The sequence below is a fragment of the Panulirus ornatus genome, chromosome 48, assembly GCF_036320965.1.
Source record: "Panulirus ornatus isolate Po-2019 chromosome 48, ASM3632096v1, whole genome shotgun sequence".
In the NCBI taxonomy this organism is placed as follows: domain Eukaryota; kingdom Metazoa; phylum Arthropoda; class Malacostraca; order Decapoda; family Palinuridae; genus Panulirus; species Panulirus ornatus.
Window position 1 is genome coordinate 14204492 of NC_092271.1, and position 12010 is coordinate 14216501.

Genomic DNA, 12010 nt, shown 5'->3' on the forward strand with positions numbered 1-12010 from the left:
GATGGACAAAGATAATTACTTAAAAAATTATCAGACACACTTAATTTGGATAATTGCTATTAATTTACCTGCTTTTGTCACCATACCATTCAGATTCATACATAAAAAAATCAGAATGATCTTACATGCTATAAAATTGAGTCTGTCACATCAAAACCTGCAATGAATAACATCACAAAGATACTTACCAACAGTTGATTCATATTCTTCTGAGTCACTGCTCACATCAGACCCTATACTATATGAAGACATTATGACCATGAAGTAAGGTCAGAAGATCCTTCTAACCTCTAACAGTTCCAAAACTTCATGAATATATTCTGGAAATGAATAGAAATAATATACAAAAATATTTTCATTATGAAAGCTGAGGAGGCTTCAGATTATGATTCTTACCATAACAGGTCATCCATAATATAATGTATATTCATCTAAATTATTTTATCTATATCACATACACCCAAAAAAATAAATCCCTACATTTTTCATACATACTCACCATTTCCCACATTAGCGAGGTAACATTCAAGAACAGATGACTGAGTCTTGGAGAAACACCTCCTCACTTTGCCCCACCTCTGATCCTTCCTAAAAATGGAGGGGAGTTATTTCATAGCCCCCACTCCTACACCTTTTAGTTGCCTTCTGTGACACACAAGGAATACGTGGGAAGTATTCTTTCTCCCCTATCCCCAGGGATATGACTCAATGGTCAAAGGATTTTGACAAATGTTCTAGGGTCTTGCCTATATATGTTCTCAGTGTGCATAAAACGTAGTATACAATGAACATACTGTTTTCAAACAGTTAAAATGCTTTAAATGCATGTTATTTAGTCTGTATTTTGAAACTAATTACTATACAGAGCAGTTGTCATAATTCATAAGAAATGTATCTCTGATTCATTCTTATCAACCCTACTAAGATAACAGGTGTTGTGTTCATTTTGAAATTCATTGGACCCATCTGTAAGGATAATTCATTTGTTGGGTGTACATATCATCTCACATACACAGACAGATAACACATTGTGTTTCCCAAACAATTTGGTTGCAGATCATCATTAAACCTCCAAGTCTCAAAAACTAAGCAGCAATACCTCGGACATTTGCAAAAGCATTATATAAGATGTTTTGAGTAATACATCAATGAAGCACTTGCCTTTTGCAAAAAATAACTACAAATCAGAATTAGTAAAAATAAACTCCCCTTAAAGCATATATGGATAAAGAAAAAGGAAAAGTAAGGTAGATGAGGGTAAAATCAAACCACCTGAAGCATAAAACTATGTCCAATAATGTACAGCAGACCAGGAATCTGTAATGTGATGCTTGCCAAAAAACTAATTGTGATATGAGTAGAACTTTTCCATACATTTCTGGGAAGATCACTTGTAAGAAAGCCCATAGTTTAGCTCTGGCAGATCATTGTCTAGATAAAAGTTCCCACTAACTGTGAAAAAGATAATCAAAATGCCCCAGAAAATACACAGGAAAAAAGAGGAAAAAATCTAAATGATTTATTACCTGTAGTAATGAGAACCTCTAAATAAAATTACACAACTTTGGAAGAGATACAGTGGTAATATTCTAAAAACAAAGTGTGAACTAAATACCATATTGCTTATAGCTGAAGGCCCTTCTGCAATGCCTAATACTTTCATTATATCATGTATTTTCTCAATATGTAAAAAGTTCAAGCTTTTCAGAACGTCAGATCTTATCTTAACATCTTAATAAAATGTTTGGAAGTAGAATAGACAATGAATCATTCTAATCCTTCATTGAAAATATGAAAAACTTAAGCATGACAGAATGAAATAGGAAGCATTTTATGATGTGACTTCATCGTAAAGAAGCACCTGAACACTTGTAACGATGGGATTCCAAGGCAATGCATTAAAATCACTCCTGAAGCTAAACATATCAAAAAAAATTCTACGACAAGTAAATTTCTGACTGATTTAAGATTTCATAAAACACCCCCAAAATTTGAATATGGTAAAATTTAAGAAGGGTCACATGGTGAATACTTGAGATTTGAACACTGAATACTGCTAGATCATTTTCATGGTTTACAGTGTCAATCAGCCAGTGGAGACACAATAGGTTCCAACTTAAACTCATGCTACTCAAATAATCAGAGGAACCTTCACCTTACCCTCAAGTGTCTTTATGAACTGATTTTCACTATAAGTGAAAAATAATATTCTTGTAAGATTTCATGTAAAAATTCAAAGCATTAAGCAATCTTCATCTTACCATCAAATGTCTCTATGAACTGATTTTCACTATAAGTGAGAAACAATAATCTTAGAAGACTTCGTGTCAAAACTCATAGCATTAAGCATTTACTTTCAAATTTCACTTTGAACTGTAAAATACTGAATCAATGGTGTCTTTTTTCTTCCTAAGTAATAATTTACTTGCTATACGCCAGTCTTACATCAGATTTCTTTTGTTTCAATAACATCTTACCTATCCAAAAAAGATTAAACTAAAGCATTCCTTAATAACGCATTAAGGGTTTTCATATCTGTCGTCATTTTGTAACAACTTCAAATATTCTTAAATTCTATGTTTGTTCATAATTTTCTCCCAGAAAAATAAGCATATTTCAGCAAGCAGTTTAAGAGTGGTGGTTTGTTTCTTCTTCAAGTGCAAAAACAAAACCAAGCACTCAAAGGTCAACACTGTGAGTTTTTAGTGCAATACAACCTTGCACATTTTCAAACTGTTCAACATGCAAGAAATATGTCTTTCAAAAATCACTTTGATAAAGGCAGCAAGGATGAATTATGCACATGTGTATATATGTATATGTCTGTGTATGTATACATATGTATACGTTGAAATGTATAGGTATGTATATGTGCATGTGTGGACGTGCGTATATATATATATATATATATATATATATATATATATATATATATATATATATATATATATATATATATATATATGTGTGTGTGTGTGTGTGTGTGCGTGAATATCCTTTTCTCCCCTATACCTAAGGATAGGGGAGAAAGAATACTTCCCACGCATTCCTCACGTGTCGCAGAAGGTGACTAAAGGGGACAGGAGCGGGGGGCTAGAAACCCTCCCCTCCTTGTATTTTAACTTTCTTAAAGGGGAAACAGAAGAAGGAGTCATGCGGGGAGTGCTCATCCTCCTCGAAGGCTCATATTGGGGTGTCTAAATGTGTGTGGATGTAACACACATTTAGAGATAGGTAGCATGTTTGAGGAAAGGAACCTGAATGTTTTGGCTCTGAGTGAAACGAAGCTCAAAGGTAAAGGGGAAGAGTGGTTTGGGAATGTCTTGGGAGTAAAGTCAGGGGTTAGTGAGAGGACAAGAGCAAGTGAGGGAGTAGCACTACTCATGAAACAGGTGTGGTGGGAGAATGTGATAGAGTGTAAGAAAGTAAACTCTAGACTGATATGGGTAAAACTGAAAGTGGATGGAGAGAGATGGATGGTTATTGGTGCATATGCACCTGGGCATGAGAAGAAAGATCATGAGAGGCAAGTGCTTTGGGAGCAGCTGAGTGAGTGTGTTAGTAGTTTTGATGCACGAAACTGGGTTATAGTGATGCGTGATTTGAATGCAAAGGTGAGTAATGTGGCAGTTAAGGGAATAATTGGTATACATGGGGTGTTCAGGGTTGTAAATGGAAATGGTGAAGAGCTTGTAGATTTACGTGCTGAAAAAGGACTGGTGATTGGGAATACCTGGTTTAAAAAGAGAGATATACATAAGTACACGTATGTAAGTAGGAGAGATGGCCAGAGTGTTATTGGATTACCTGTTGATTGATACGTAGATGAAAGAAAGACTTTTTGATGTTAATGTGCTGAGAGATGCAACTGGAGGGATGTCTGATCATTATCTTGTGGAGGCGTAAGTGAAGATTTGTAGAGATTTTCAGAAAAGAAGAGAGAATGTTGGGGTGAAGAGAGTGGTGAGAGTAAGTGAGCTTGGGAAGGGGACTTGTGTGAGGAAGTACAAGGAGAGACTGAGTACAGAATGGAAAAAGGTGAGAACAAAGGAGGTAAGGGGAGTGGGGGAGGAATGGGATGTATTTAGGGAAGCAGTGATGGCTTGCGCAAAAGATGCTTGTGGCATGAAAAGCGTGGGAGGTGGGCAGATTAGAAAGGGTAGTGAGTGGTGGGATGAAGAAGTAAGATTATTAGTGAAAGAGAAGAGAGAGGCATTTGGACGATTTTTGCAGGGAAATAATGCAAATGAGTGGGAGATGTATAAAAGAAAGAGGCAGGAGGTCAAGAAAAAGGTGCAAGAGGTGAAAGAGAGGGCAAATGAGAGTTGGGGTGAGAGTATCATTAAATCTTAGGGAGAATAAAAAGATGTTTTGGAAGGAGGCAAATAAAGTGCATACGACAAGGGAACAAATGAGAACTTCAGTGAAGGGGCTAATGGGGAGGTGATAACCAGTAGTGGTGATGTGAGGAGATGGAGTGAGAATTCTGAAGGTTTGTTGAATGTGTTTGATGACAGAGTGGCAGATATAGGGTGTTTTGTTTGAGGTGGTGTGCAAAGTGAGAGGGTTAGGGAAAATGATTTGGTAAACAGAGAAGAGGTAGTAAAAGCCTTGTGGAAGATGAAAGCCGGCAAGGCAGCAGGTTTGGATGGTGCTGCAGTGGAATTTATTAAAAAAGGGGGTGACTGTATTGTTGACTGGTTGGTAAGGTTATTCAATGTATTTATGATTCATGGTGAGGTGCCTGAGGATTGGCGGAATGCTTGCATAGTGCCATTGTAAAAAGGTAAAGGGGATAAAGGTGAGTGTTCAAATTACAGAGGTATAAGTTTGTTGAGTATTCCTGGTAAATTATATGGGAGGGTATTGATTGAGAGGGTGAAGGCATGTACAGATTGGGGAAGAGCAGTGTGGTTTCAGAAGTGGTAGAGGATGTGTGGATCAGGTGTTTGCTTTGAAGAATGTATGTGAGAAATACTTAGAAAAGCAAATGGATTTGTATGTAGCATTTATAAATCTGGAGGAGGCATATGATAGAGTTGATAGAGATGCTCTGTGGAAGGTATTAAGAATATATGGCGTGGGAGGCAAGTTGTTAGAAGCAGTGAAAAGTTTTTATCGAGGATGTAAGGCATGTGTACGTGTAGGAAGAGAGGAAAGCGATTGGTTCTCAGTGAATGTAGGTTTCCGGCAGGGGTGTGTGATGTCTCCATGGTTGTTTAATTTGTTTATGGATGGGGTTGTTAGAGAGGTGAATGCAAGAGTTTTGGAAAGAGGGGCAAGTATGAAGTCTGTTGTGGATGAGAGAGCTTGGGAAGTGAGTCAGTTGTTGTTCGCTGATGATACAGCACTTGCTGCTGATTCATGTGAGAAATTGCAGCAGCTGGTGACTGAGTTTGGTAAAGTGTGTGAAAGAAGAAAGTTGAGAGTAAATGTGAATAAGAGAAAGGTTATTAGGTACAGTAGGGTTGAGGGTCAAGTCAATTGGGAGGTAAGTTTGAATGGAGAAAAATTGGAGGAAGTGAAGTATTTTAGATATCTAGGAGTGGATTTGGCAGCGGATGGAACCATGGAAGCGAAAGTGAATCATAGGGTGGGGGAGGGGGCGAAAATTCTGGGAGCGTTGAAGAATGTGTGGAAGTCAAAAGCATTATCTCAGAAAGCAAAAATGGGTATGTTTGAAGGAATAGTGGTTCCAACAATGTTATATGGTTGCGAGGCATGGGCTATGGATAGAGTTGTGTGGAGGAGGGTGGATGTGCTGGAAATGAGATGTTTAAGGACATTATGTGGTGTGAGGTGGTTTGATCGAGTAAGTAATAATAGGGTAAGAGAGATGTGTGGTAATAAAAAGAGTGTAGCTGAGAGAGCAGAAGATGGTGTTTTGAAATGGTTTGGTCACAAGGAGAGAATGAGTGAGGAAAGACTGACAAAGAGGATATATGTGTCAGAGGTGGAGGGAACGAGGAGAACTGGGAGACCAAATTGGAAGTGGAAAGGCATGCAAGGAATAGAGTAAATTGGAACGATGTGGTATACCGGGGTCGACGTGCTGTCAATGGATTGAACCAAGGCATGTGAAGTGTCTTGGGTAAACCATGGAAAGTTCTGTGGATCCTGGATGTGGAAAGGGAGCTGTGGTTCGGTGCATTATTACATGACAGCTAGAGACTGAGTATGAATGAATGTGGCCTTTGTTGTCTTTTCCTAGCGCTACCTCGCACACACGAGGGGGAATTGGGTTGTTATTTCATGTGTGGCGGGGTGGCGATGGGAATTAATAAGGGCAGACAATATGAATTATGTACATGTGTATATATGTATATGTCTGTGTGTGTATATATATGTATACGTTGAGATGTATAGGTATGTATACTTGCGTGTGTGGATGTGTATGTATATACATGTGTATGTGGGTGGGTTGGGCCATTCTTTCGTCTGTTTCCTTGCGCCACCTCGCTAACGCGGGAGACAGCAACAAAGCAAAATAATAATAATAAATAAAATATAATGTGTGTGTGGGTGGGTTGGCCCATTCTTTCGTCTGTTTCCTGGCGCTACCTCGCTAATGCAGGAGACAGCGAAAAGGTATATAAATATAAATAAATAAATGTAAAATAGGAAAGGAGAGCCACAACTTAATATACTGCCACTGTTACATAAATGCCATAGCACCTATATTTTTCAAAGAACATTCAAACTAAGGTATACTGCTATCACCTGCAGGGGAAAGTTCAGTAAGATTTCCATTGGTCCTGTAGATTCCTCGAAATGTTTCAATAACTTTCATTTGTTATTAACTCCAAATTCTTCCTGAGCTTCATAAACCTCCCAATTGAGTACTTACTAACATATTGGTGCAAATTAAAAGAGCAGAGCTCAAAATCAACCTCTGCTACTCTTATTCTACTCTCCACAAACTACACTATCCAGCAAAAACAATATCACTAACATTCCATACATCATAGCTGTGAGGTTTAAATGGCATATACCATTAAAACTGGTTGTTCTACTTAGATGTTTACATTAATTTTTCTTTTTACAAAATGTTCTATTGAAAACTTTGCAAATATCAAAATTCATAAAAATCAATTCTGAAGGGCTAAATGATCAAATGAATTGCACTGAAGTCATGAGAGAGCTCCTCTGAATGCCAAACCTACTTAAGTTACCTCATTGTCAAATACAAGCAGAGCCCCCTTGCCCTAGCCTACCTCTCAATGTAATCCTTGTATAACATATTATAACCCAAAGGCAGCACAAGGGTCAATAATTCAAATAATATCAAACTAACAAAAACTACAAGTGCCAATCAGTGGACAAAATAACCAATATATACCATTACAATTTCACACTTTCACAAATGTATGCAACCTTTCATAAGGTTATTTCGCACAACACAGATCAGAATCCTTCCAGTAAAAGACTGATTTATTTTCACACTGGAAGTAGCTTTGAATAATAAATGACTATAAATGTTAGTGTAGTGATTGGATAATACAATATCTAGCAATTGCAGAAGACAATCTGGAACATATTCTTTATAAATGAACAATGTTTCATGAGGTGACAGGAGTAATAGGTACATCACGGATAATGTAGCATTAATCAAACAATATGTAATACACAAAAAAAATTAGTAAAACCTACGGAAATCTCACCTAACCTCCCTCGCAGTTGGGATTAATCTTAATGCTCAGAAATTTGGTGAAATATACCAGTTACACCCATGCATGAGCACACAAATCCTGATGAATATCAACAAACAACAGCAGTTATGCCACTAAACAACTTCCCAATGAGTAACCATTCCATCTAGACACAGCAATGTAATGTTTGTATATCAATATTATACCAGTACAATTCACCTACAAGGGTAGGTAAGGTGAAGTTTTTATAGTTTCTGTTTATCATTTAAAATTTTTTACCTTATTTTTCAATAGTCAACCTCCATTTTTCCACACATACATAACCCTTATTACATCTGCAGAACAAAAGTACTTAATATCCAAAGTTATTTTCGATATGAAATATCCTTTCAAAGGTGTCAAACAATTTTTCTCATGCAAAGCTTGATAATTCTTTACTATGGAGGCATCATTTTTGACATCATCATCATCAACGAGTATAGTATTAACATGCAAGTCAAAATCTACTATAAAGCACTGTTTGGGAGCAATTTTTTTTACCAAGGTTGGAGCACTAACTATATACCTGACATTTTCCAATTACTAAGGAAGGTAGATTAGGTTTGATTACTTGCGGTGTTCTTGAAACCTTTGGCTCAACTGCTGTACAAGCACTACTCCCCTACTTGCACTAAAGCTACGGTTTTATGAGACTAAATATCACAGCAGCCTGTACCACTATATGGTATTAATACGATCAAACATATGTCAAAGGCATTCCGTCCTTCACTCATTCAGGTGATCATTAAATTATATTACCTGTAATTAACAATTCGATATCCGTCCAGTCCGACATGTCAAAGATGCCACACCAATTAGCAAAAAATAAATAATTGATTATATTTAAAGAACAGATAATGCTTCATGCTCACCTTGTCCCTCACCTGCAACGTTGGCAATAACAAACACCTGACATTTGTTATTGATTTGTTTCTGTGTACGGGGTAACAAAATAGCAGAGTAGATTTGCCATGAATACAAAGACTATACACATATAATAAAAAAAAGTGACAGGAAAGCACCTGTTTATACCAACGAAAAAGATGTGAGCGATAATACCCAAAGATCACGTAAGAAAGACAGGAAAACAGGATAATTCTGCGCGGGGTCAACAGATGGTTTTTTGTCTGTTTGCAAACAGAAACGTGAAGACGAGCAGCAGAAGACACTGTTGTAGTCTTTAAAATAAAATAAAAGGTAATACATAAATTGTTTTTCGTGTTTTCCCAAGGATAACGAAAGCTACGCATGAATCTGATGATATTGCGATTTTTGATAGTATGCCATGACAATCAAAGTGCAAAACGTAGTGACAGAGTAGGATGTGTATGCCATACATTGACAGATCATGATGTGTCGTTTGTGTAAAAGTTATCTAACTGAAGAAAATAACTAAGATACATTATAATGACATATACTTTACATCAGAAAAGATGCAGAGAAAAGTTTTTTTCTGCTAAATATAAACCCTGAAGAGATTTTTCTGATATTTACATACAATGTTTTTGTAGGGAAAATGTTAACGGAACTTATTAGAAAACAGACTAAACACATATTTGTCAGGAAGCCAAAAGACTTGTTGAAGACTCCCATGTAAGAATGAGGATAGAATACTATGCCAACTTTTTCAATAAAATTTTACAATAGGAAAAGGACTGAAACTTCGACATAAAAAAACAAGAAATTAGCATGCGACTCATCAGAGTATGCGTATTTTTCTACTTACAGAACTACTGGTGCTGAATTATGGTGTTACATATTTAAGGACTTTTTGTTTGCAGAAAAATGTGCGTTTGTCATTTACGTGTTAGATTTTCCTTTATGCTTTGCTGTAACATAATTTATTTACTTTGCATGGATTATAGTTTTGAATGTTCTTTCTTGTACTATGTGCATCTTTGACTACGCAGTTTCATGAAGTATACGCTATTCTTTTGGAGGCTCTTATCTAATGGTTATAACATCTTCCAATGCAAATGTATCGGCTGGTAATTAAGAACTTTTAATGTTTTAATTTCTTGCACTTTATTTTTGCCCCGATTTTCGTTAATTTTCTATAAGTGCTGAACATGTGTATTCAATTTCCTGTGCATCTGCTTTGCAAACGTTTGTATGATCTGCTTACATTCATTAGTCTCTGTGACAGATTGTGTAAAATCTTAATTTCTTGTAATTTTTGTGTTGTTGGATGGACAACCTTAAGATTGTTTATGTAAGAGAACTTTAACACTTTTGACTTTATATATGCACATTCGCAATATTCCGCGTTAGCGTTAAGAACAGAGGAATGAGCCTAAGGGGGAAAATCCTCACTTGGTTCCCTTCTCTCTTCCTTCTTTTGGAAAAGTAAAAACGGGAGGGGGGGAATGGCCTCCCAGCCCCCCCCCCCCCCCCATCCCATCACCTTTGAGGCGCCTTTTGCGACACGCTGGGAATACGTGGGAAGTATTCTTTCTAGCCTATCTCCATATATATATATATATATATATATATATATATATATATATATATATATATATATATATATATATATATATACATATATATACATATATATAAAGAATGGACCAACCCACCCACATACACATGTATTTACATACACGTCCACACACGCACATATACAGACCTATATATTTCAACATATATATATATATATATATATACACAGACATATACATATATACACACCGTCCCCACGACACCACACATGAAATGACCTTCTCCCCCGCATGCACACGAGGTAGCGCTAGGAAAAGATAACAAAGGCCACATTCGTTCACACTGTCTCTATCTGTCATGTATAATGCACCGAAACCACAGCTCCCTCTCCACATCCAGGCCCCACAAACTTTCCATGGTTTACCCCAGACACCTCACATGCCCTGCAGATAGGGGAGGAAGAATAATTCCCACGTATTTCCTGCGTGTCGTAAAAGGCCACTAAAAGGGAGGGAGCGGATGCCAAGTGAGGATATTCCCTCTAATTAGGGTTTGGTCCTCAGTTCATAACGCTACCTCGTTACCGCGGGAAATGGAATTACTCACCTTTGAATGCAAAGGTAAGGAATGTGGCAGTTGAGGGTGTTCAGTGTTGTAAATGGAAATGAAGAGCTTCTAGATTTGTTTGCTGAAAAAGGACTGGCGATTGGGAATACCTGGTTTAAAAAGAGATATACATAAGTATACGTATGTAAGTAGGAGAGATGGCCAAAGAGCGTTATTTGTACATTTTAAGTGACAGGCGCATGAAAGAGAGACTTTTGGATGTTAATGTGGAGAGAGGTGCAACTGTAGGGATGTCTGATCATTATCTTGTGGAGGCGAAGGTGAAGATTTGTAGGGGTTTTCAGAAAAGAAGAGAGAATGTTGGGGTGAAAAGAGTGGTGAGAGTAAGAGCTTGGAAGGAGACTTGTGTGAGAAAGTACCAGGAGACTAAGTGCAGAATGGAAAAAGGTGAGAGCAAAGGTCGAAAGGGGAGTTGGGAAGGAATGGGATGTATTTAGGAAAGCAGTAATGGCTTGCGCATAAGATGCATGTGGCATGAGAAGTGTGGGAGGTGGGCAGTTTAGAAAGGGTAGTGAGTGGTGGGATGAAGAAGTAAGATTATTAGTGAAAGAACAGAGAGTCATCTGAACGATTTTTGCAGGGAGATAGTGCAGATGACTGGGAGATGTATAAAAGAAAGAGGCAGGAGGTCAAGAGAAAGGTGCAAGTGGTGAAAAAGAGGGCAAATGAGAGTAGGGCTAATGGGGAGGTAATAACGAGTAGTGGTAATGTTAGGAGATGGAGTGAGTATTTTGAAGGTTTGTTGAAAGTGTTAGATGATAGAGTTGCAGGTATAGGGTGTTTTGGTCGAGGTGGTGTACGAAGTGAGAGGGTCAGGGAGAATGATTTGTTAAACAGAGAAGAGGTAGTGAAAGCCTGAAGCGGCGTTTTGGATGGTATTGCAGCGGAATTTCCTAAAAAGGGGGCGACTGTGTTGTTAAGGATATTCAATGTATGTATGGCTCATGGTGAAGTGCCTGAGGATTGGCGGAATGCATAGAATAGTGCCATTGTACAAAGGCAAAGGGGATAAAGGTGAGTGTTCAAATTACAGAGGTATAAGTTTGTTGGGTATTTCTGGGAAATTATGGGAGGGTATTGACCGAGAGGTTGAAGGCATGTACAGAGCATCAGATTGGAGAAGAGCAGCGTGGTTTCAGAAGTGGTAGAGGATGCGTGGATCAGGTGTCTACTTTGAAGAATGTATGTGAGGAATACTTAGAAAAGCAAATGGATTTGTATGTAGCATTTATGGATCTGGATAGGGCATATGATAG

At 37.6% G+C, this 12010-nt stretch overlaps 1 protein-coding gene across 6 annotated transcripts in view; it reads right to left on the reverse strand.

Moving 5' to 3' along the window:
* Window positions 1-8684, reverse strand: part of Cln3 (CLN3 lysosomal/endosomal transmembrane protein, battenin) — a 97542-nt gene extending 88858 nt beyond the window's left edge. For 2 of the 6 annotated variants that reach the window (XM_071690615.1, XM_071690613.1), the window contains exons 1-3: window positions 8561-8609; window positions 500-588; window positions 189-320 (exon numbers count right to left, since the gene is read on the reverse strand). In XM_071690615.1, coding sequence (XP_071546716.1) covers window positions 189-261 — 73 coding nt within the window. In that variant the 5' untranslated portion in view covers window positions 262-320; window positions 500-588; window positions 8561-8609. Of the gene's footprint in view, window positions 1-188; window positions 321-499; window positions 589-8560 lie in introns of all 6 variants that reach the window. The other 4 variants (XM_071690612.1, XM_071690616.1, XM_071690617.1 and 1 more) reach the window with 4 other exon arrangements.
* Window positions 8685-12010: the final 3326 nt, after the last annotated feature.